The sequence below is a fragment of the Sarcophilus harrisii genome, chromosome 3 (genome assembly GCF_902635505.1).
Source record: "Sarcophilus harrisii chromosome 3, mSarHar1.11, whole genome shotgun sequence".
Classification (NCBI taxonomy): Eukaryota; Metazoa; Chordata; class Mammalia; order Dasyuromorphia; family Dasyuridae; genus Sarcophilus; species Sarcophilus harrisii.
The window spans coordinates 589,518,281-589,542,899 of record NC_045428.1 but is presented as its reverse complement, the minus strand read 5'-3'; the positions used below and the strand labels follow the sequence as shown (position 1 = coordinate 589,542,899).

At 57.5% G+C, this 24,619-nt stretch overlaps 3 protein-coding genes across 4 annotated transcripts; all 3 read right to left on the bottom strand.

Annotated features, from left to right (window-relative positions):
• Positions 1 to 1,845: 1,845 nt before the first annotated feature.
• Positions 1,846 to 6,891, bottom strand: LGALS4 (galectin 4). Its single transcript, XM_031961616.1, has 10 exons — positions 6,792 to 6,891; positions 6,621 to 6,693; positions 6,090 to 6,174; positions 4,573 to 4,707; positions 3,595 to 3,621; positions 3,443 to 3,484; positions 3,167 to 3,196; positions 2,785 to 2,873; positions 2,162 to 2,327; positions 1,846 to 2,074 (listed from the first exon to the last, which is right to left on the bottom strand). The coding sequence occupies exons 1-10, from the start codon at positions 6,889 to 6,891 to the stop codon at positions 1,928 to 1,930; spliced, it is 894 nt and encodes a 297-aa protein (XP_031817476.1). The 3' UTR covers positions 1,846 to 1,927.
• Positions 6,892 to 7,505: 614 nt separating this feature from the next.
• Positions 7,506 to 10,499, bottom strand: ECH1 (enoyl-CoA hydratase 1; the record flags this gene model as incomplete). The annotated part of the gene is made up of 7 exons (XM_031961614.1): positions 7,506 to 7,606; positions 8,182 to 8,535; positions 8,890 to 8,951; positions 9,021 to 9,082; positions 9,270 to 9,493; positions 9,910 to 9,998; positions 10,360 to 10,499. Coding segments are annotated over 7 exons (1,032 nt in total), but the record flags the coding sequence as incomplete, so codon positions are not given.
• Positions 10,500 to 13,347: 2,848 nt separating this feature from the next.
• HNRNPL (heterogeneous nuclear ribonucleoprotein L) lies at positions 13,348 to 24,037 on the bottom strand. Of its 2 annotated transcripts, XM_031963138.1 has the most exons (13): positions 23,702 to 24,037; positions 22,177 to 22,295; positions 19,859 to 20,096; positions 19,685 to 19,770; positions 19,018 to 19,114; positions 18,767 to 18,839; positions 15,532 to 15,603; positions 15,140 to 15,420; positions 14,810 to 14,931; positions 14,272 to 14,473; positions 14,119 to 14,176; positions 13,895 to 13,990; positions 13,348 to 13,686 (listed from the first exon to the last, which is right to left on the bottom strand). In XM_031963138.1, the coding sequence occupies exons 1-13, from the start codon at positions 24,020 to 24,022 to the stop codon at positions 13,628 to 13,630; spliced, it is 1,824 nt and encodes a 607-aa protein (XP_031818998.1). In that variant the 5' UTR covers positions 24,023 to 24,037; the 3' UTR covers positions 13,348 to 13,627. The 2 variants fall into 2 exon arrangements, with proteins under 2 accessions (XP_031818998.1, XP_031818996.1); XM_031963136.1 differs by having other exon boundaries at positions 15,140 to 15,603.
• Positions 24,038 to 24,619: the final 582 nt, after the last annotated feature.

The following is a 24,619-nucleotide window of genomic DNA, read 5'->3' as shown; positions in this document are numbered from 1 at the left end:
CAGTTTGGGGAGCCATAGGGCATTTTTTGCTGTTGCCACAGACTCTGGGAGCCCATCGGCAAAGACGGGCTACAGAAGGGGTCCGTCCCAAGTCCTGGGATTTGTGATTGTTTTACTCTTGCCAGTTGGTGCCCCGGAGAGAAAAATCATTTCTTTTATGTGTGTGATCTGGAGGTAGGATCCTGCACACACATTCTCCCCCCTCCCCCCCATTCCCTTTTCACAGGCGGTGAATGCTCATAGGTTGGGAATTCCCTGACCATCCCTGGGAAGAATGGAGAAGGGAAGAGGGAGATTTGGAGAGGTATCAGGCTTAAAATGAGGGGGCTGGGCTAGATGGCCTCTGATGTCCCTTAACAGCTCTAGATCTATGATCTTCTGCTTGGACAGATTCCTTTCAAAATGTGTAACATTTTCCTCCCGTTTTTGCTATACTCAATAAGCACACTTTGCTGGGTTGGATATTGGAGCCTTGTGTACATGTGAGTGTGAATGTTGAGAACTGGGAGGAGGGGAAACATGACTGTGGAGGGAAAAGGCCGTTGTGTGGTGTGGGACTGGAGCTGGCCAGTTAGGGGGTCAAAGAGACCAAAGCTCCAACTGGGTTCAACCATTTTCTAAGTGTGTGAACCTTGAGTCAATTACTTAATCGTTTTTTGTTTCATTTCCTCTTCTGTAAAATGAAGGTCCCAATAGCACTTATTTCATTGGGAAAATAAAACAAATTATTTGAAAAATTGCTTTGCAAACCTGATAGTGCTATAGAATTGAGCTAATAGTTAGAATTATTTATTAATAGAATTAAGTTTTTATATTTTATCTCTTTCAATTCGATTCTGAACCCAACCAGCAACTTACAGAGAGACTTGAAGACTGGAGTAGGGAAATAGTGTGGGGTTTTGCAGGTATAACACTTTCTTATGGCCAGGAAACTGAGGCCTTTTGGGTCTATGCTATGGGTCTGGTGACTCAAGAAAATCACCACCTGGCGGCCAATTCAGGCGTTGTATCCCTTGCTGGATAATTAACACAGTGACATACTGCCTTTCGGTGAGCTTAAGGAAGGTGGAACATGAGTTAATTTGGACTGCTTGTGCTAAAAGGTGTTAGGAATATTCCCAGTGTCTCTACTGCCAGGTACTCATGGCACACAGTGTATCAACCGACATTTCAGAGTACAGCCTCCTTTTAGATATCCCTTAGGGGGGAAGACATTGTGTCCATTCACACAACGGGCAGATAGAGATCTGAATTGGTGAGAGGATTTCCCACGAGTTAAGGAAATCACAGTGGAAATATGAATGTGGTATATAGGAGGAAAGGGCAATTCCTGGGCCTCCTGCGAGAGGCAGAAGGTGGAACCTGGAGGAACATTTTTTCCGGAATCATAAAGAGGAGTTCAAATCCATCCTCAGGCACTTATTCACTTACTGGTGGTGTGACTGTGGGAAAGCCATTTAATTTCTGTTTGCCTCAGTTTCTTCAACTGTAAAATGGGAATATTAGCCCCTATCTCCTAGGTTATCATGAAGATCAAATGAAATAATATGCATATAGTAGGCATTTCAGTCAACTGACATTTATGAAGTGTATTGGTCACTGTGCTCTTTCCTGACCCCTTCGTTCTGATTATTCTCTCCCTAAATTACTTTGAATTTACCTATCTACATACTCACTGTTTCCTCCATGTAAAGTGGAAGCTTCATGAGGGAAGGGACTGTTTCATTTGTGTCAGGTCTAGGAAAGTAACTGGTACACAGCAGGCACTTAATATATGTTTGTGAAATCGAATGGCCGTCAAGGAACCAGTGAACGAGAGAACAAATGAATACACAAACAAGTGAATGAGAAGAAAAGTGACCAATGCTCCACCAGACACAAGATCCAGCACACATGGAGGGCAAGCCTCTTGGGGCCGGGCCGGGGCTTAGATCTGCACATAGGACAAGGACAGGTCTCCCTTGATCTCCACCATGTTCACCTTGTGGAAGTTGGAGAATCGGTGGGCATAGTCGAAGAGGTGCTGGCCGTTGGCAAAGACTTTGAAGCGGTCGTGGCCACAGCGGACAGACAGCTGGAGGGGGAGGGAAAAAGGCAGAGTGAGAAGAAAGGGCTGGTAAGAGGGGGAGGCAGGGTCAGGTCCCCAAGCCCCCAGACTCACATCAAAGTACTGGCCCCAGGTGAACGGGTTGAAGGTTATGGTCTTCTCCTCTTTCCCCCACTTCCCATCCATGAAGGTGTTGCGGACCACGACCCCGTCGGAGAGCCGAGGGTTAATGTGCAGAGCCACGTTCTCCGAATCCGCCTCCTTGAAGTTGATGATGATACTGGGGGACAGAAAGTAGAGGGCAGTTGCTGAGGGTGGCCCCCTGAAGGCCTTGGACCCACCCAAAGTATAGGGATCTCTGGGGACGAGGAATGGGTGACTGCTGTGGGGAGAAAGTTGAACTCCTGGGGGAGGGGAAATAGCAAGGGATGGCTACCTGGTTCCTTGATGGGGCTGAGAGTACCTATGACTCCCCAGGAAGAATTCCGGGGCTGAGAGCCACATTTGGGTCCCTGGGGGACCTGAGTGGGGACTTGGAGTAGGGCTTGAGAGGGGCAAGCGGGAGGGGATCCGATGACTTCCACCCTGGGAGAGGGAGAGGCTGAGGGGCTTGTGGGTCCCCAGGAGGGATTTCATGGAGGAGGATGGACAGCTGGGTTCCCAAGAGTTTGGAAATCTGGATAAATGGGCCCCCAGAAAGGGTGGGAGCTGGTGGGCTACACAGCCGGACCCCTCACCTGCTGCCCCGCTGATTCACCAGTCCCTTTATCACAATGGTTTTTCGGGCTGTAAGACCGTTCTGTATTCGCCCCCAGAATGGCACAGGCTGTTGATCAAAGGGTCATAGACGGGATCGAGAGCCGACCAGTGTCCTGGAGGGCATTTACCCCCCCTTTGCTATGCTGCCTGACTGTGGGCCCTGCCAGTCCCCCATCGCAGGTAGACAAGACAAACCAGTCCAGGTCACGGGGCCTAAGATCTGAACCCAAGTCCTCTGGCTCCGCTGTGGGGGATCACCCGGATTCCCACTGAAGTAAATCTGACCCTCCCACCCGAGGCTCTGGACTCCCGTTCTGTCTCTCCCCACGAGCCCAATCTCCTACCACTCGAAGGCCATACCGGATTGAAGATTGGTGGTCCTTCCATCGTCTGCAAAGGGGGGAAAGGAGCAGATTAGGGAACGCTTCGGATTATAGGATTAAGCAGTTGAAGGGCAGTTGGGTCTCAAAGAAGGTAAATGATTTCTTCCTGGTCACTCAGGCGGTCAGGTTAGAGGTGGGATTTGAACCTGGGTCTCTGGCAGAGCTCCGACGCTCTGCTGATTGACTCTACTACCTCAGGAGCCGGGGGAAGCATCTGCTGACCGGGGCCTTCCTCCAGCCAAAGCCTACTCACCAGCAATTCTTGGGGTGGCTTCTCCTGAGGGGTTCCTGGGCCCTGGAGGATGAGGGAGGGAGGAAGGTAAGGAAAGGGACCCTCCGCTTCCCGCCATTCCCTGAGCCACTTCCTGATTCTGTGCCCTGGCCCTCTCCCCAGTGGATACTTACTGGGTACGCTGGGGTTGTCATAGGAATCTGCGGGGAGAGAATAGAAAGGCATGAGGTATCTTGCTGGGGGTCCCCAAAGCTCTGGGTAAAAAGGGGATGGAGGGTTGCCCCCTTCTTTGCCCTTCGCACAACTGGAGTTCTACAAGGGGAAACCAAGCACTTGAAAGTTCCCAGTGGAAGTTTTGGGGTGCCCAACATGGATGGGAGACGGGAAGCCCCACTCCCTCACCATCTTTATTAGGAAGGATAGACCCCCAACCTCCCCAAATTTCTTCCTGTCCCACGTCTGCAGAAACAGGCTCAAAACCAGAAAGACTCTGAAGTGACAGAAGGCCTCAGTGTTCAGAGCAGAAAGAGGTTTCTACAGCGTTTCAGCCAACTTTCCCATTCACAGAGGAGACAAACCGAGGCAGGCCCCCCGCCCTGCCAGGAGCCCCCCGGGGGTGGTGGTGGTGGTCTGAGATTGGAACTAGGCCCTGGCTCCGAAGGCAGCCCTTTCATGGAGCAGCCTCAGCAGAAGCCGTTCATCTCCTTGCCCAAAGGCGGGACCACAATGGGGCAACCGCGTCGTTGTTTCATGAGCTGCATCTGGAGAGAGCCTGCCTGGGCTTGAATTATGTTTATGAATTAAGGATGATCTTCTATGAATTATATATGAGCTGAGGAATTCTATTTCTTTTGCTTGCTCTTTAGCCGTATGACCTTAGGCCAGCGATTTCCCGCTTGCCTCTAAAACTAGGGAAGGGGGGAGTCGAGGTCGAGGATTCCTGCTGGCTCCCACGTCTTCGGTTTCAGGCAGGAACTCATCCCGGTATGCGTCTCGGAGCCTCCTCCTCCCACACTGACCCCCCCACTTTGGCCCACACGGCCCCCCAACTTTCTGCAGCACCCCAGCAGACTGGAGTGGAATGGGGTCCCCAGCCCTGCTCTCCCGGCCAGTCCTGCCCCAGTTAGTCCATCCCCCTCCACAGCCTCTACCTGGCCTGGGTCAGGGCCTCCTCCAAGGAAGTTGATGGAGTAAAGCTGCAGGTCTCCATCCACTTGCAAATGAGTGACCATCTGTATAGGCAGCCGGTGTCCATACTCATAGAAGGGGCTGCCGTTCACCACCACCTGGAGGGGAGGAGGACATTAGGATGACTCAAGACCAAAACCTGGGGGGTCTTCCCCCCCTCCCGACCCCGAACCTTCCCCCTCCCTAGGACCTCACAGAACGTCTGGTTGGATCCAGGGTTCAGATCCCGCCTCTAACAACTACCAGCTGACGCTTCAGGTCAAAGTGCGTCCCGAGAGGAGCCCCAAACTCTAGGTTGCCTTGGTAAAGGTAAATCCCCAGATCTGGACAATTATGGCGTACAGGGGTTTTATGTCATATGATTTATTAAAAAACACAAAGGCTTTGCTGATCCCTCAGTGCGAAAGCTTTCCCTGCCGGCGTCTGTCCTTTGTTTGTCCAGCGATCTGCACCCTGTTTATCTGTGAACTCCCTGATGTCAGGGACCCTCTTTTGTCTGTATTTGTGTCCCCAGACTTGGCACAGTTCCTGGTACACAGTAGGCACTTAATAAATGCTCATCGGCTGACCCTGGAGGCTTGCATGCCTGCTCTTGGCCTGTGGTGGATGGACTCCAACCCTGATTCTCGGGGATCCCAGCTGGCATTTCTCAGCAGAGATAAGAGCTTTGCCATTTCCTTCTGCAGCTGGGAGAATAGGGGTCAGTGATTTGCCAGACTTGAGCCAAGGTGCATTCGCATCCAAGTCCTCCGGATTCTAGGACCGGCTCGATAGCGCCACCTGGCTGCCCTGCCCTACATAGGCTGACCCCAAATTTAGGAATGTCCCACTCTTCCAATTTCCCGCCCTAATGAAAATAGAACCGGGGCAACGAGGGGGCGCGGAGCCTCAGGGAAGGCCAGGGCTTGGGAGCCCCTTATACGGCAGCGGGAGAAACTGAGTCCCAGCACCGGGAATGGGCGCCTAGAGGCCAACCCCAGAGAGTATTTGGCCCCAGATCTCTTCCTTCCAAAGCTGCCAAAGTGAGGGGCCGGAGAAGTGGGCCTCCATAATTTCCCTCAGAATTCATTATTTGATGCATCATTCAGTCCCGGTGGGGAGGACTTTGTCAGTGGGGAGACCTGGGAAGGAGCCCAGGAGAGAGCACTGGGAGCACTCCCCAGAAAAGAAGGGCAATGAGCAAGGTCGGTCTCTCGGCCTCGGAAGGGACCTCCCAGCCGGAGTTTTTTGTTAGAGCCTATAAACCCATATATTTTGGAGTCCCACGGGCCAGGGATCTCACCACCTGTTGCTTTCCTTATTAGAAAATCTTTCTGGAGATTAGGGTTAAATTTTTTTTTGAAAAGCATTAGGTTTAATAAGTTTCTTGGATGGTGATTGGGGCCCCAGGTGGAGGGGCCCCCCCTTTCTTGCCCCTCTTCGAGAGCCCCGGGGGGCTCGGAAGGCCCCCCCCCCGCCTATACCTTGTCCCTCCCATGACCATGATGACCATCTCGGGGGCCCTCTTAAGGGTGCCCGCTTTCTCCCCCCTGCCCCAATGGCCACCCTGCTTGTGTTGAAACCACCTGTCCCAGGGCCAAGCGCGGGTTAAGGGAAGGCGCCCAGCCGGGCGAGTTCCCCTTTCCCAAAACCTGAGGGAGAAGCCACGGACAAAAGGCTCAGAGCCACGGCCGGGTTGTGTGCTTCCCCCCCCCTCCTCCAGGGAAGATTCGCAGCGGCTGGGTGGGGCGGGGGGTGTCTAACCCTCCCCCCCAAAGGACCACGATTAGAGGCCGCGGGGACCTTAGAGACCGAAGATGGGAGAAGTTAAGATGAGGATTTTAATATAGTGTGGCAGTAAATTAATAGATGCAGGTTTCCCTTCCCATAGTTAACCTCATTTCGATTGTAATGGATTCGAGGCGAGTACTGGTCACGGTAGCATGTTGAGCCCAATTTTCCCCACCCCTCCCTTTCCCAGAGACCCCAGCCCTTCTCCCATTCTCTCCATCCATCCCTTTTCAGCCCTCACCTCTTCATATGGTCATTCCCTTGATGTAGACGGATTCCAGAGCGACCCCGGGATCTCTGTTGAACGGGAGAGTCTGGGTGGGCGAGAGGATGGGAGGGTTAGTGAGGTCCAGAATGGAGTCCCCTCAGCGGGAGGGAGAGAGGGAGGTTTGGGTCCAGCCTGTTTCCTCACCCCCGGGGACTGGGGAGGACCCAGAGGGGAGATGCGAGTTGGTGAGCCCGTCCTGGGGCTGGTCAACCGGGTTATAGCTTTGGGAGCGGCATAAAGTCATGTTGGCTTTTTTGTTGAGATTTTCCAGAGGAAAAAGCTGGTTCTGAATAGGGGGCGTGCCCTTATGTTTTTATACCCAGCAGGGCAGGGCAGGGGTGTCCTGGGTGTGGCAGCGGCGGGGCTGGGGATGAACACCCTTTCCTTCCTTCCCCATCCTGCCTACCAGCTCCCTTTATGGGGGGGTCTCTCCTCTCTCACCCCCCCCTCAGGAGAGCCCCCCTCATTCCAGGTGGGTCTGGGGGTTCCTAGTCTTCCCCCTCAGAAGAGGAAGCTGCACCCCCCAACCTTTGACCACAGCCAAGCCTTTTCTTGATTCTTATCTGTGAGGCTGGGAGCGCTATTGGAGAAGTGGGCAGGTTCCTAGCCCAGAACAAACAGGTGTGTGAGGCAGAACACAAGGGCCTTTGACCTCTTCCATCTGGCCCCCCCTCCCTCAGCCCCAGCCCAGGACGAGTAAAGTGCATTTGGAGTCGCTGGGTTCACAGAATGACTTTATTAATGACACCCCCACCCCACGAGGGACGGAGGGGCCAGCAGAAGGCCCCCACTCGGGAGAGGATCCGCCCAGGGGCCACCAAGGTCAAAGGGCGGGGAACCTGGGGGGGGGGCAAGCATTCAGGTTTGGAAGGTGCCCTTCAGGTCCTTCTTCTCCAAGGAGGCCTGGACCGACTTGGTTATGTCCTCGGTCTGCAGCATGCTCATGTTCCAGGCGGTCTAAGGAGAGGGGGGGCACTGGTCATCACTTGTGGCTGGCTCTGGGACCCCATCTGGGGGGTTTGCCATTTCCTTCTCCAGCTCATTTGACAGATGAGGAAACTGAGGCAGACAGGGAGGAGTGACGTGCCCAGGCCCCCAGCGGGCGCCTGGGGGTTTTGACCAGTGCCCCGGCACTTTTCTGTGCCCCTGCAGAGGCCGAGCAAAGCCAGATAAAGGGGCCTGGCTGCCAAGGCTCCGGCCTTCCCTCCCAGGAGTCCCCTGAGAAGCTGCCTGAACAGCCCGGAGCCCCAGCCAGCTAGCGCCTCAGCGGCCTGCTGGGGCCCCTTTACCCAGCTTCCCCATCTTAAAAGGCTGGAAGGAAGCAAGTCCCGCCGGGATCTGGGCCAAGAAACCCAAAGGGTCCCAGAGGGTCCAACTGGCTGAAGGACCCCAAACGCCCCGATCTCTGGCCCCCGCCCCCCTCCCCACCCCCCGCCCCCCCGCCTCCCTGCCGAGGCCCCGGGCCGCCAGCAGTCCGGGGAGATGGGGCTTCTCCCCCCGGGGGACTGGCCCAGCAGGCCGGGGAGGGGCTCCCTGAAGTTGAGCCCTTCGGCCACGCCGGGTCCCGCCAGCACAGGTTGTTTGGTCCCTGCACCCACCGGGTTTGTGGAATCTCCCGGCCAGACCCAAGGGGCGGCCAGCAGGGACCCTCCTGAAACCCCGGGGCGGACAGGCCCCGGGTCAGCAGCCTGAGGGGGCCAGGCCCCGGGAGGGCCAGCCCGGGCGGACAGGGGGCCTGGGGGCCCAGGGTCAGGGCTGGGCACCCCGGGGACAAGGGGGCCTGGGAGTCCCCCAGGGTCAGGGCTGGGAGGCGGAAAGGGGGGCCGGGGACGCCTATCAGGGCTGGGGCGGACAGGGGAGGGGCCTGGGACGCCCCCAGGGTCAGGGGCTGGGCACACGGAAGGGGGCCTGGGAACACCCCTAGGGTCAGGGCTGGGCACAGCCCGGACAAGGGGAGGGCCTGGGGAATCCCCCTAGGTAGGGTGGGCGGGACAGGGGGGGGGCCTGGGAGATCGCCCCCTAGGGTCAGGGCTGGGCACAGCGGACAAGGGGGGGGGCCTGGGAGATCGCCCCCTAGGGTCAGGGCTGGGCACGGCGGACAAGGGGGGGGGCCTGGGAGATCGCCCCCTAGGGTCAGGGCTGGGCACAGGGACAGGGAGGGGCCTAGATCGCCCCTATCAGGGCTGGGCACCGGGGACAGGGAGGGGTCAAGACCCCCCTAGGGGTTTGGGACCTATTTGACCAGGCCCCAGGGCTTCATCGGCCATCATCTTTCGGGCAGTGAAGGCCAGCTCATTCACCAGACTGGGGAGGGGAGGCGGAGCCGTGAGACCACCCCGGCGCCCCTTCCTCCCCCCCCCCCCGGGGCCGCACCTCTGGCCCCCAGGATCCTGGGAGGCGCCGGCGCCCCCACGCCGGGCGGCCGACATGTCCCCCTCCGGGCCACAGGAGGGTCAGGGGCTGCCCCGGCACGGGCCCTGCCCCCCGCCCAGCCGCGCCTCACCTTCACCTGGAACCAGGGCCCGGGGGACTGAGTCACAGGGGAGATGGGTCCACCCTGGAGGGCCAGGGGTGCCCTGGGGCCGGCACCGGGCCGGCCCGCCTCCCGGCCCCCAGACTCACCTCCCTGCAACCGGGCCATGGACCCGGGCAGACCGGCGGGGCACTGAAGGAAAGGGGCGCAGGGCCCCCCCCCCCCCCCCCCGGGGCCGGCAGCCCCACCTTCTCAATGACAGTGAAAGTCTCCTGGTATCTGGAGATCAACTGGCGCAAGTTCCAGCTGACCCGGGCGTGATCCTCCCCCTGTGGCTGGAGAAGGTCTCCCGCCATGTCCATGAGATCGATCCCTGCCGGAGGAGATGAGCCGGGGTCCCACCTCCCCAGCTCTGCCCCCCACCCCCGACACCCCGTTTCCGGTCCCATCTCCGACAGCGGCCGCCCCCTGTAACGCGGGCGCCCCCTCATGGCGGCGGGAGGAAAGCCCTGGAAAAGCCTCAGCAAAGCGGGGCCCGCTATCATAAGCCCCTCCCTGGCACCTCGGGGTCCCCTCCAGCCCCAGCTACAGCCCCTTGGCCCCAAGCCGGGGAGCCCCTCACTGCCGCAGGCCGGGCGCGGCTCCCGGGAAGGGGACCCGGGTTCGAATCCCGGGGCCTCCGACCCCCCTCCTGGGTAAAAGGCCCTCCCTCCCACAGGGGCCCGCTCTCTGCTGCAGGTCGGGAGGGGGTCGGCCCGAGACGCTGGGGGGGCGGGGCTCGGCAGGCACCTGACGTGAACATCTTCCCGGCCCCGGAGATCACCACAGCCCTGCAGCCCGGGTCCTGGGCGATCTTGTTGAAACACTCCACCATCTCCCTGGGAAAAGGGCGCCGGGTCAGGGCCGGGCCCCGCCCCCATTCCCCTTCTCTCCTGGGCTATCCTCTAGCCCCTCCGTGCCTGGGCTATCCCATCTTCCCGCGCTTGGGCTAAAGTGCTGCCCCGGGATCTCTCCTTCTCTCGGGGGCAGCCCCGGCTCTCAGCCAGCCTCCCACCGCACGGCCCTCCTCGGGCTGGCGGAGCCTTGGCCCACACTCCTGGGCTCCGCCGCCTGCCCCGGGCCCCGGGCCCGGCACAGGGAGGTCTCGGGCTGAGGCTGCCGGCTGGGCCTCGAGGGCCGCTGCAGCCCCAAGAGCCACGGCTCGGGAGGCCCCTGCCCCCCCCCCCCCCCCGCCCAGACCTCCAGAAGGCCCTGTTCATGGCATTCCTCTTCTCCGGCCTGTTCAACTGCACGTGCAGGACGTGGCCGCCGGCTTCGGTCACCCGGGAGGGACCTGGTCGGTTCCTTGGCCGGGGCCCGCCAGCCTCAGGGGGCTCGGCAGCGGGGGGCTGGCCCGGCCACCAGGTCTGGGTTTGGGGGGAAAGCAGAGCCAGAACCCAGTCAGTCACCCGGAATTTCAGGAAAGCAAGGGGGGGGGGGGGAAGAGGGGGGAGGGGGGGCCCAGGGAGACCAGGAAAGGGGGGGACGGGGGGCCCAAGGGGGGAGGGGAATTGGGAGGGGAAAAGATTGGAGGGAGGACTGAAAAGGAGGGGGGAGAGAAGGGGAGGGAGGGGGGGGGGGGGGGGAGAAAGTCCGAGTGGGTGGAGGTCTGGGTGGGGAAAGGCCGAGAAAAGTGGGGAAAAGGTCAGGAAGAGGGTGGGGGGGATGGTGGGGGCCGGGGTGGGGTAAAAAATTTTTGGGGAAAAGAAGGGGAAGCCCGAAGGGGGGGGGGGGAAAGGAATTTGGGGTGGAGGGGGGGGTTGGGTGGGTGGAGGGGGGGAAGGAGGAACTGGGGGTTGGGGGAGGCCCGAGACCTGGGGGGATGAGCCCACCCTGGGGCAAACCTGGGGGGCTGGGGTACAATGGCAGGGCCGACCAGGGGAGAGCACCCCCCAAACCGGAGGTCATACCCACCCCGGGACTGGGGACTCACCGAAGGAGGCCCCGGACCCGGGGAGTTGCCGGCCATGCTGAGGGGGGGCGGGGGCGCGACAGCACCCTTTTAAGGAGGGCAGGGCCCCGCCAGGGAACCGCCGCCATCTTGAGTGAGGGCAGCGCCCGGCAGCGGGGTGGGGGGCAGGGCGCAGCGACCGTGCTGAGAAAGGTCGGAGCGCCATCTTGTTTCCCCGGCCGTCAGCGCTCTCTGAAGACGTCCCGTCGCCATGATGAAGGAGGGCAGGAGGGCGGAGGGGCGTGGCCTCTGCCTGACCCCACCCCCGCCCGACCTGGGGCGCCGCTAGGCCAGGGGCTAGAGAGCGAAGCGCAGCCTGACGGGGGCGCCCCTCCTCCCCCGGCGAAGCCTCAGTTTACCCATCGGAAAGCGGAGAATGTCAGAGCGGAAGAAAAAAATTATGTAGCGAGGCTGAAAGATCCCCTGTACCCAGTGGGCGGGGCCTGGGGAAGGGCGCCCCACCCCCACCTCCCAGGGACCGCATCCATGGGGGAAGGAGCGAGAAAGGGAGGGGGAAAAAGAAGGGATGGAAGGAAGGTAAGAAGAGGAAGGAAGAGAAAAGGAGAGGAACGAAGAAAAAAGGAGGAAGGGTGAAGGAAAAAACGAGAAGAAAAGGGGAGGAAGGAAAGGAAAGGAAGGGCGCTTGCTGGCCGGTCTGATGCCCCGCTTTCTTTGTCATGGGCATTGCCGCCGTCTGCGCTGTCCATATTGCAGTGATCTCCACCATTTCTCATCCCCTTCCACTGAGAAGCCTGGAATGCCTGTTCACGGGCAACCACTGTCCCTTCCTCCTCGGTTCCTGTGCCCTGCGTGGGGCTCTCAGCCCTTCCAGTGCGAGCTGCTCCCTCCCCCCCTTGGCCACCTCCAGGCTCCCCCTTCTCCTGCTTTGAGGTTCGTGGCCTTCCCAGCAGTTGTCTAGAGGCTCCCCAGAGCGCGACCTTCGGGCCGGTTAGACAACTTTTCTCTCCTTCAGACACCCCAGTGACTGGTCGGTCACTCGCTATTTTTCCTTGGGGGGAGGGGGGTGTACATGACTTGATCAAAGAGCTAGTCTCTGAGGTCACATTTGACTTTGGGGGCCGGGCCACCTCTCTGCACCTCATTTATTTTCAGCCCCCTCTCTCCTGGCTCCCCGTGATCCTTGCATCTCTGCTATGAAAGGCCATTTGCAATGGCTGCCTCCTCTCTCAAGCCTCTTCAAGTCCAGCTTCTGACCCGGCCGTTCCACCTACCGCTCTCTCCAGCCACATCCAACGGCCTCTTCTCACCGTCCTCCTGGGCAGCCTTTGACCCCATGGCTCCTCCCGGCTCCTGGCTGACCTGACCATGAGTCCCTCCCACTCTGGCCTGGGCCGCCTTCTCCACCCCCTGCAAATGGCGCTCCCCTGATTTGACCATCTTTATACCGATGACTTTCAAACTCTCCCTTTCCTGTCCCAACCTCCCTGCTGACCTTCAGGCTCCTAACTGCCCTTCAGAAAGAGCAAAATGTCCAATACTTTGTAAAATTGCCATGTCCTAGACAAAACTCTTCCTCCCCAAATGCTCCCCCCTTGCCTATATATGACCAGGGTAACACTCTTGCTCCTGGGCCCTCAGGGCTATTCTGGATTCCTCACCCTCACCCCAGTATCCAAGCTGTTGTCAGAGGCCTGAGATACCACCCCTAAATACCCTCCTGTCCTCCCCGGGGTTCACTTTGCCCTGGTTCGCTGCAGTAGCTGTTGGAGGTCGGGGGTCCAGCCTGGCTTCTTCCCTCACTCCAGTCGGTCCCGATTCAGCCCCCCACGGATTTTCCTAAGGAACAGGGTTGGTCGGGCCTCTTCCTCCTTCCCGCCAGCACCTGCCTATTGCCTCCCAAGAGTAAATACAAGATGGCACTTGGCCTTCAAAACCCTTTCTGGCCGGCCTGTCCCACGTTCCCAGCCCCTTACCCCTCACTTCCTGTCCTGCTGCAGGCTGTTGCACAAACAAAATGGATCCTCTCAGTTTCCTTTAGGCCCCAATAAAAGTGTTCCAAGTGTCCACTAGCTTGTTGGGCTGCCTTTTTTTATAAGTAAGCTCCTTGAGGTTGGGAACTGCCCTTTAGCTCGTGTCTGCTCAGCTTGGGCCCTTACACAAACACAAATTATTAGCTGCTTCCCCGTCGGCACTAGGGAGCCAAGGTAGTCCCAGCATTGAGACCGGACTGCAGATGGAAGGACCAAGAAACACTCTTTGGTCATATAACCACAACATTTATTTTCCAAACAATTTTATTGAAATGTGCTGGAAGCACAGGGGCAGGCAGCACAAATGTATGAACAGGAAAAAAAAAAATCACATGTACAATAATTTCAAAAAGTGAAGGTTAATCTTGGAGATGGAGACGCCCCCTTCTCCAGACTTGCAGGGTTTCCATTATGGTTAAGCCTCTACTAAAACTAGCATTAGAAAAGGAATACAAGAACTGTTGCAAAAAACGGCAGAAAGGAAAGGCGGGTGGGCTTCCTGCTTGGCCTTGACCTGGCGGTGCAATTAGGAAGCGTGTTGGGCGGTGGAGAAACACAGCTTCAGAGTGTAGGGGTACGGACCATCTGGGGAGAAGACACAGCGGGTCAGGGTGGGGAGCTCTTCCATACTTTCCAGATCCCAGCCCCCCATCTCTGAGACCTGAAAGCCTAGATTCCCCTAAGCAGAGCCCAGGCCCTAGACTGTGAGACCACTGCTGCCCACCCAGGCGTCCCCGGCCCCGCTTGGGGCTCTCTCATCCACTCCCTGGGGTCTGGGGTCCTGGCCACTCACTTGGATTCTTCATCTGGTAATGGTTCAGGAAGCCGAGGGTCTCCAGGGCATCACTCTTGGACTCCCACTCCAACAGGCCAGAGGAGCTTCTTTCACCTGCAACCCAAGTGCCCAGAGGTCACGAGAAGGGTCAGGTCACAGCTCGGGCCAGAGGTGAAAGCTGTGCCGGCGCCCCCCCCCCCTGCCCCCCCCCAAACACCCTCCCAGGGTCTGCCCTTACTCACTTTTCCCTGAAAACACCTTCACCGAAGCGGGCCGCTTCACTCCGAGCTCATCGCAGATCTGGAAAGCAGGGAAAGGAGACCCGAGGCTTAGAGCTGTGGCACGGGGTCCGGGCTGAGGAGACTGGGGGGGAAGGGGCAAGCCCCCTGGCTCACCTCAAAGAAGTTGTCTTCAGTCACCTCCAAAGGCGCGTTGAAGAAGTGCAGCACGTTGCTGGGGTGCTGGATCCTGTTCTTGGCCGCCTGCTCCGGGGTCGAGAAACGGTTGTTGCGTGAGCCACTGAAGTCTTTGTAGCTGCACGAGCCATCCTCCAGCCCATAGGACTGGCCGGGCATGATGGCCTGCTGCTTGGAAACGCTGTGAGCAAGGGGGAAGACCAAAGAACACCATTACTCTGTGTCCAGGGTTCCGGCTTCCAGCCTTTGGGAGCCAAGGCTCCCCCTCCCCTTCCTGGCTACCCTGGCTCCCCCACACTCTCCCGGCATTTTGCTGAAATGCCCGGTTAAGAAACCCGGTCTCCTAAAACGCTGTTTGGAGGCCAAGACCATGGGGAGGTGACCAGCGTCCACTTCCTTTGCATCTCATCCCTACCAAAGTTAGGACACTCAGGCTTTCTTTCTGCCTCTTCTCCTCTGCCCCCTCACAGGGCAGCCCCAAGAAATGGAGGCAGAGCTTGGGGAAAGAGATACTTACCACACATTCAGCTTCTGTCCGAACATGAAGTTGTTGTTCAGGTGAGTAATCGCTCTGTCCACTGCATAGCCGTCCGCCATCTCCACCATGGCCGCCCCTGGCTTGCTCTTCATGAACTTCACCTTCAGAGAGAGAAAGGCAGGGCCCCCCGCCATCAGCAAGCTTCGGCCAAAGGGCCGGGGCCATCCTCTCCCCCGCTCACTTGCGAGGAGTCGGTCTCCCCGACAATCTCGGGGAATTGCAATTCTGCCCGAGGTCTCGGCCCAAAGGCCAAGGGTCAGAGGCCGGGCTTCCTTGCAACCCAGAGCTCTTTCTGGCCTGCCGGCTCACCTTCTCCACATTGCCGTAGAGACAGAAGACATTGAAGACCCGGTCACAGTTCATCTTGGACTGGTCAAGGCCATATACCATCAGCACAGGGCTGTCTGCGTGGGGGCCATACTCAGGCGGTGGGGGAGGGGGCGGGGGGTGGCCATACTGAGGGCCATATCGGCTTGGGCCCCGACGATGGCCCCCCACTGGTGGGCCCATCCTTCTCCCTTCGTAGTGAGGTGGAGGGGGCCCGTAGCCCTCATCATGGTAATGGCTGTGGTACCCACCGTGAGGCCCTCCTGGGGGGTGGGAAGGAAAGAGAGGGAGGACGGGTGAGAATTTGCGGGGCGGACGGCGGGCAGGGTCGCATGAGCCACGGGAGTCCACGGAGGGGAACCCCCTGCCCTCACCATATTCTGCGGGGTGATCTCCCAGGAGAGGAGGTTGTCTCTGACGCTTGTTCGGATTGCTGCCGGGGTCACCTGCGGACAGAGACAAATGTCAGCGCCTCATCCCGGGGGAAGGGGGCACTTCCTTCCCTCTCTAGGGGCCTCTGCACCTGTAGTAAGAATTCTCCAAGCCCCAGGTATGGCAAACCATACTGAGCCGGCTGTCCCAGGGGCTGCTGGGAGCTAGCTTTCTCTTAAGGCCACGTGAGGCTAGGGGCAAAGGCCTGAAGCCTGAAGCCTCTGTCTGTTAAGAGACAAACTCGGTTCTTCCAAAGGCTCGGGGAGCCTTGGGAAGGGAGGGGAGGGGGTCATGCAGTCCCTCTTCCTACTAAAGGGCCAGACACCCCATGTTTTAAGAGAGGGTCTCTGCCCCCTTTCTTCTGCAAGACACCTCCAACCCCAACTCCATCCTAGACTACAGGAAGCTAAGGGATGGTACAAAAAGGGACCTTCATCCCAAACGGTTAATGGACCTTAGTCGCCTAACAAACCACGGGCCCGAAGGAGAGGTGCGGGAGAAAACGTACACGTCTAAACTGCACGGAAGCAGAGGAGCCCTGGAAGGCCTACCTCGCCTCCCCCGACCCAACTCAAATCTGTCTGCGTTTCTTGGGTCCTCAGGGGCACGGTCCCCGGAATCCACCTCACGTGGCCACTAGGGAGTAAAAGCTAAGAACACAAGGTCCCGGCACCCCCTCCCCCCAGCCCCGAGGAGGCTGACAAAAGCAGGAATCCGTTAAAATGAGCAATCATGGACAAGGCGTGAACGTTCCCGGAGTCATACAATGTTGCCGTCCCGCCAGCTGCATTTCATACTGGGTTTATTCCAACAGTCAGTCATTACAAAGATGGAAAAGGGCTACTTACAGCAGTACAGAGTACAATGTCCATTTGTCACATAAAACAAATCTGTATTTTCTCTTACCATTGGACGCTTCAACAGTGAGTTAGCACAGTTCTGAAAGATGGCGTCCCATCAAACATACACTGCGACCCTGCATCACATGGTTTTACAGTCATAAATACAATTTACGTTACAAATCCGCTACAATTTTTTTTTCAATTTATTTTTCTTTTCAAGTCATTTTTCTGATTAAACAAAAACTGGCTCACAGATGTTCTGTCCTCAGCAGAGATCAGAAAGTGGCCAATAGTGGTGTATAAGTGGAAAGTGTTCCTTCCTCCGTGTTTGCGCCTCCTCAACATTTGTGTGCTGCGGTGGGGTGCGGTGGAGGGGTGCGGCTTGCTGCCTGTGTAGCTGGCTCTCCGTGTGCGTGTCTGGCGACTCTGTTATGCGAGTGTGCCCATGGCCCCGCTATGCCCGCTTGTGCCTCGGGACGCGCCCCAGCTACGCGCCGGGACATCGCTGTGTGTTCTGAGCTGTTTTGACCCTTGTTGGGGTTGGTTGGGGTTTGGATCTCCAGTTGGTACGTATTAGGTGGGCAGCCGATGACTGCAGAGAAAAACCAAAACGGAAAAAAGGAAAAAAAGCCCTCCCCAAACCAAAAAACTTAACAACCAATATGGCGAGGAATGGAGAGGAGGATCCTACAGTCTTGGAGGGCCACTGGAATCTACTTCGGCTTATGAAACGTTCTCCGAAAAGAGCGCCGCTGGGCTTGGTTAGGAGAAAACCTCTGTTCTGTGTTTCCTACTTCTGTGTACATTCGTGGGTTCAAAGTTTGGTTTTGACTTTATTTAAAAAAAAAAAAAAAAGAAAAACCACCATAATAAAAAAAAGCAGCGGCTGCCGCCCTGTTGAGTCTCTCTGTCTCTGTCTCTCTGTCTCTGTGCTTGTAGCTGTTCCTTGGAGCGCGGTGTGGTGTTCTTGATGTAGTGAGCTCAAATCTGCGGCTGTTTCTGGTACCTGAAGGAGGCTGCGTGTTCTCTCCAAGAAGAGCTAGGGGGTCCTACCCTGTGTGTTGGTGAGCGATGTACAGAGGCAGAGCCGCCAAGGGAACGGTCCCCAGGGGGGCCGCCGAACCCCTGCTCGCTCCGAGCGCCAGGGCGGCTCCCCGCCCTGCTTTTGTCCCCCAGCCTTGGGCCAGGAAAGGCAAGGGCCGTCAAAACCAGAGGCCTGCCCCTGCCGCTCTGCACATGTTCTACTAATGTACCTTGGAGAAGAAAGCTGGGCTTTCCATGTTTCTGTTACAACTCATGTAATGCCATTGCTCACTCTGGGAGTCACCAATGTGGGGCTGGCCTCAGGAACCGAGGACGGCCCAGCACGATGAGGAGCGGTGGGGGTGCTCTGGGAGACGGCCCCCTGCCCTGCCCCCGCCTGCCACTTCCCAAGCCTCCGCCCCCCACGGGAGTCAGGGGAGAAGCCCCGGGGTCTTCCTCTCTACACAAGCCCGAGGGCGGCAGCGCCACTCCCCACCTTCTCCAACCAAGAAGCCAGCTAAGTCTTGGTGAGGGAAGGGCCGGCCGCTTGCGTCCCCCGCAGGTGCTACTGGCCGAGCAACAAGGTGGAGGACGCTCTCCTACCCCAACTGAGAACAGAAATCGTCCTCTTCCCGCCCTGGCACAAGGCCCGGGCCTGCCTGTGGCTCCTTTTAGGGGCCCGGCCCTGAGCCCACAGGCTCCAGTCCAGACCCTCCCTTCCCCTGGCCTCACTTCTCTTGGTGCGGAGCTCCAAGCCCACTACTCTGCCTGCCTTCAGCCCTTGGGCCTTTTTGGCCTAGAGCACCCCACCACTGGGCTGACCCCTTGTCCCCTCACGTCGGACAATTTAGAAAAGAGCTTCAGGGGGCCGGGGCTCAGTACCACCCCGGGCACGCACTTCACTTCTCTGGGTCTGGTCTCCCCTTCAACAATGTGAACTTAGTGGGGCAGACCAGAGGACCTCTGAGGTCCTTGTGCTCCAGTGACCAAACTGCCCTCAAGGCTGGGAGGGGCTATCCCCAGGGCCAGTGGCCAAGGGGGCGACCCAGCCCGCGGGCCAGGAGCTCAGGCAAAGAAATAGCTTACAGACAAGCTCCTAGCCCCAAGACCCAGCCCCAAGGCCCGTTCTTTTCCCACTTGGGTGCCCAAGCAGAAGCTGTGAGCCGGCGGCCACAGAAGACCCCCGCTCCCTCCCCGAGCTGTCTAAGTCCAATGGCATTACATAACATTGAGGCCGACCTAGGAGTGTGCGAGTTCCCCGACAGGCATGGCGGGCGGGGGGAGTGAAAGACAAAGAAGGCAGCAAGGTTACCTTGTCCACTGAGGTTGGGGTTGGTATAGTCCCAGGTATCCTGATCATTCTTGAACACATTCAGACGTGTCGGCTACACACAGAGAGAAACAACGTCAGGTCGGAGGTGATGCCACCTCGGCGTGACATTCTCGAGCGGCAGCAGCCTCTGCCGGGCAGTCGGGAGCTCTGGTGCCGGCCCCGCCCCGGGCCCAGAGACCACCGGACTCTTTTGGGGTCTGGGCAGCCAGTCTGCCAGCAGGCTCACTCACCTTAGCATATTCAATCTTAAGGGTACAACAGCCAGAATAGATGTCCGCCCCATTGAGGGACGCTTTGGCTCGCTGAGCACTCTGCACGGAGTCGAACGTGAATGCTAGTTAAGGAAACGGTCCCTAGAGAGAAACCGTGCCGCCTGTACCAACCCCAGCCCTCCCCGGGGCACGTGTCCGACTGGACCAAGAGCCACAATGGCCGACTCTGGGTGAACAACCCACAGCAAGTAACAGCTCCCACGTCTGTTAATGCCTTATGGGTCTGAAAAGCACTCCTTCCCCAGTGTCTTGTAAAAAGCCGCAGGGCCTGGGCAGCGATGGGGGGTAGAGCGCTGCCCTGGAGTCAGGAGGACCAGAGTTCAAATGCAACCTCAAGTGCCTGCCACTTCCTAGCTATGTGACTGGGCAAGTCACTTAAGCCCAGACACCTCAGGAAAACAAACCAAAATGCCAACAGTGCCCACGTTAATAGATGGGGAAACAGTCTTTGTGGTTAAATGCCTTTGGGGTATGCCCGTCACAGCAACACCCAAAGTGTCCTGTTCCCAACAGCAAACTACAGCCATCACCAAAATGCCACCTGGGCAAGTCAAAGCGGCCACGTCCCGACCACCTGCCCCCCTCCACTTCTGGGGGCTCCTCACACCCCAGTCACCAAGGATATTCTACCATGGCCTGGACGCCATTCTTTCGAAAGATGACAATTCTCTGGACGGGGCCACAAGGGTTGCAGATGGTATAAAGGACATCCTGAGAAACCAGACAGGAGAGGCGGTCAGCAAACACCCCAAACTCCTCCCGGCCGCCCCACCCAAACCCGACAGCCCCCAGGGCTCACCGTCGTAATGGAGTAGATGGGATTCAGGATAGTGAAGAGCAGCACACTGTTAACACTACGCGAGTCATCCGTGTCGCCGGGCCTAGAGATCTTCTGGCTGGTTGAGTAGTTGACAAAGGCAGGGTGGCCGGCAATGTAGATCTGGTTGTCCGCTGCATAGTTCACAGCGTTGCAGGCCCCCAGGATGTCCTCGAACTCCACCAGAGCCTGCCTCTTTTTGGGCATCACCACCACATAACTAGGAGAAAGGAGGCTCCTTCAGAACTCCCAGAACACGCCAGGAAGCAGCATGGCAAGAGTCGACCCCGTCTCGGCTCAGAACGAATGTGGGTGCCGAAACATACATGGAGGGGGACCCCCCCCGAGGCAGGACTCACTGAGGACTGCCCGACTCCTCCGGGTTTCAGCATATAAAATGAAGAGTAGGACAAGCTAGTTCTTAACTGTGATAGTGAATTACAGGACTGGCTCCCATGAGAGGAGGTGATGGGGGTGAGTTAAGGGGCAGGAGGCCATAGCCTACCAGGGCAACTTTGTTGGTGCCACAGCAAAAGGCCAAGATATCTGAATGGAAGATGGGAGTGATGGCCAATTCTGACCAGAAACACCACTGGATTTTAGATTAGTGTCAAAGAGAACCTCAGGAACACTTCTGTGCAATGCTCACAATCTTACAAATATGGAAAATGAGATCCTATGAAGGCTAAGATGATTTGCCTAACATCACATAAATAGGTAAATGAAGCAGCTCGGTTAAGATTAAACCCGAGTTTCTGACTGCACAAATCCAGTGAACCTCCCACTATACAACAAATTTGGGATCCCAACAAAAAAGGCCCAACCTTTCCTAAAAATGTCTAAACTAAAACCCAAGGTTTGAGGAATAACATGGACAACAAAGACTTGTCAAGTTCTAAGAAGGAATGACAAACTACCACAACCCAACTGCACAAAACAAGGAAAAATCTCTCATAGGAGATATAAACCATGTAAGTGAGCTGAACTGTTGAGATCAGGATGAAATAACAAGAGTCCATCAACTGAAGTGGCAGCCCTAGGCAAAGGCATGGAATCCTGGCATCCAATCTTTGGTAGGAAAAACTGATTAATGATCAAAGGATACCGACAGACTAAAGAAGAAATTGTTCTAAAGAAGGAAAGCCAAGCTATCAATTTTATTCAGTAGTGTCTTGATTTCTAGGGCTTTTTCTTGGCAAAGTCACTCAGATAGTTTGTCATTTCCTCCTCCAGCTCATTTTAAAATGAGGAAAACTGAGGTGAAGTGATTTGCCCAGGATCATACATCTAAGAAGTGCCTGAAGACAGTTCAGATTCATGAAGTCTTCCTGACTCCAGGCCTCAAGTTCAATTCACCGAGCTTCCCAGCTGCTCCCAAGCATTAGTTAAAACAGATTGGCAAAGTTTACCAAATAAAAAGATAGTGACAAACGTTGGAAAGTTGTGGTGTGTGGTGTATTGTGTGTGTGTGTGTGTGTGTGTGTTGTGTGTGTGTGTGTGTTTTGGGGGGAGAATGGGATGGGGGACAGGCATATGAATGTCATGTTGGTGAAACTCAATTAGTCCAACCCTTCTGGGAAGCAATTTGGACCAATGCCCCAAATCACCCAGCCATGCATACCCTTTGAAACAGAGAAATTACTTTAAGACTGAGAGCTCAGAGAGTCCAAAAAAAGAAGGAAAGGGTTTCTATGTTTAAAAATGTTGAAAATGGCCATTTGAGATGGTATGGAATTGGAAACTTTTCCCCATCAACACGGAAATGGCTGACCAAGTTATGGCACATCAACATATTGTAAGAAAGGTTGACAGGGATTTTTCAAAATCCTGAGAAAATCTGTATAAAATGACAAAGTCAGGAGACTCGAGTCAGGAGAACAATCATAAAAAAATAACATAAAAAACAAACTTCAGAATATCAGTCAATATGATGACCAGCCACGATATCAAAGAATCAAGGAAGATCCATGCCTCCAACCTTCTGACTCAGGAGACAATTTTTGGACATGGTCAAATAGGATTTTGGTAGATTACGCAATACTGATTACCAGGACTTTGTTTTTATTCCCAATTGAGAGGGTGAGTAGAAAGAGAAAAGAGATTTATGAGATGTATGCTAATTGCAAAAAATTAACTTAAATACGAACTCAACTCTACTCTGTTCTTGCTCCTGAGAGTAACAAATGATTAGAGCAAAACTATTAGCACAAGGAGAGCACCCTCAGTCAGATTTGGCTAGGACAGAAAACACGGAAGTTTCTCCAGGGCGCCTCCCCCCTCCCTCCCAAATGCCACCATACCTGATAGGCCCAAATTCCTGCAAGGCCTCCACAAGATCAGCTTCCACCACACCATCAATCAGGCCCCTTATGTGGACGACTGGGGAGGCTGGGGTTTTGTGGGGATCATCGTAATTTTCCTGAGGAAAGGAAACAAGGGCCTGTTTCATTTTCTCCCTCTAAGCTACTACTCACTTACAGAAACTACCAGGGAATCCAAAATACCTCAAATTCAAAAGCTCAGCCAAGAAATGACTGTGACGTAAAGACAAAAGCCATCAATAAAGCAAATTTTGAAAAATAGACAGCTGAGGCAAAGCCCCTGATGAAAGAAGCTCTGCCCCCCCCTTCCCCCTCCCCAGCAACACTAAGCTTCTGCAGCAAAGGTAGAGCCCCCGAGAGGAAACTAGCTCTTCAGAGATCTTAGATCGTAACCAACGAAGAGGGAGGAGGAAGCAGAGCCCATACAAGGACAGCCCTGCGCTGCTGCTGCAGCCCAAGCTCAGGACTGTTTGCCTTGGCTGGGCTCCCATGGAGTCTCGTGGCTAAAAAACACGGGGCAGGATGGGAGCCCCAGCTCTTCCTGGAATGTCGCCCCCCCCCCCCCCACCTCAGGCCAGATAAGGTCACAGAACAGAGAGCCACAGGGGTCTGGGGCCAGCAGGGCCACCCGTTCTTTTACTGATGAACAAGCGGAGGCTCAAAGAGCCAAACCGACTTGCCCGGGTCCCACAGGGGCACTGACTGGGCGGGGTTGGAGCTGATCTTGGCTCCTTAGAAGGCAGGAAAGTCAAATTTCACAGAGCAGCAGCCCAACCCAGCCGCCCTGGGGGGGAGGGGCTGGTGACCCTCGCCCAGAAACAGCAGAAAAGGCCCCCCGAGTGGGGGCTTGAGGGCTTCTGAGTCCTGACTATATGGAAGGGTGGGGTCCAGGAGGAGGCAGGCTAGGGGTCAGGAGACACCCGAGGGCGAGGGGGGAGCGGTCCCTCTCGGTGGGGAGGACCCGTAGCCACCGGCCGGGCTGGGGAGGGAGGCTTTAGCTACTTAGACGGCGGATATTTAAGACCATGGCAACGCGAGCAGCCTCTACAAGCGTCAGCCACAAAAAGAGAAAGGTACCACCACGTGTGACCAACAGACGGACCGGGAGATGGATGGCAGACCCACTGCGCAGGCGCAAACATCGAGCCGCACATTAGCATCGCCCCCCTCACAGCCTGCGCGCGCAGCCTCCCAACTGCCACCCACGCGGGCGAGCCGCGCAAGCGCAAATTGTGGTGGCGAACGCCAGCGGCCACCCCGACCGTCCTCCCTCCCCCGCCCCAGGAGCAATCGCCTCGGCGGCCCCGCGCACGCGCAATGGCGGCTCCCGCAGCGCGAGCCCGGCCGGCTCGAGCCTCCCTGAAAACGTTCGCCCCTCCCCCCTTCCCCCGCGGCCCCAACGGCACGAGGCCGGCGCGCGCCCGCCCGGCCCAAAATGAGGCTCTCAGCCCGCCAGTCCGCCCGCCCGCCAGCCCGGCTAGGCCCCGGCCCAGTCCCGCCTCACCCCACCGCCGCCGCCTCCGCCTGCCGCCCCGGCTCCTCCCCCGCCGCCTCCGTGCTGCTCGCCGGCGTTGTCCGTCTTTAGCCGCTTTGGGGCCCGGCCGCCCTCGCTGCCGCCGCCACCACCTCCTCCGCCTCCGCCGTAGTAACGGCCGCCGCCGCCGCCACCGCCCGCCGCCGCCATCTTCACCATGGCTCCCGCCGCCCGCCGGCGCCGCCGCTGCAGCTGCTGTGGTTCCTGATGCTCCTGCGGCTCCTCCAGTTGCTGCCGCTGCTCTTGCCGCCGCCGCCGCTTCTCCGCCCGGGGCAGCAGCCTCCGCGACATGGCGGCGCGAACCCGCCTCCCCCCGCCTCTCATTGGGGGAGGGACCCGCCCGTCACCCGCCGCCCCCTCCCGATAGGGGGAGCAACCCCGCCCCGCCCCTCCAACATTCTCATTGGTACTTCTACCTGTCACTCAGAAGCCAGTTCCGCCCCCCCGCCCGCTGAGGTGAACTTTGATTGGCTCTGACTGGGCTACCGCTCCTGCCCCTCCTCCCTTGTGCGCGCTCCCGGCGCTTTGCCGCCTGGCAACAAAGTCAAGTCTGATAGGGCCCGGCCATGGCCCTCTTTGAGTTCGAGCCTGCTGTGCTCCCGGCGCGCAGGTGGAGCCCCGCCTCTCTCTGTGTTCATTGGCTGACTGCCTCGTCAGTCCAGCCGTACCCGAGGCTGATTGCTTCGGACCACCAGTTCTTCCTCCCGCGACCGTGATATGGTTTCCCCCCTCTCGCTCCTCATTGGTTAAAGCCATTGCCTGTCCGGAGATCCTCGACGCTGATTAGTGCCTTAGTGCCTAGGGGGTGGGGCGAGGCCACACTCACCTGCCCATAGGCACTGGAGAATCGGGAGGGGGAGCGTCACGTGGTTGGCCGAAGGGCGTGGG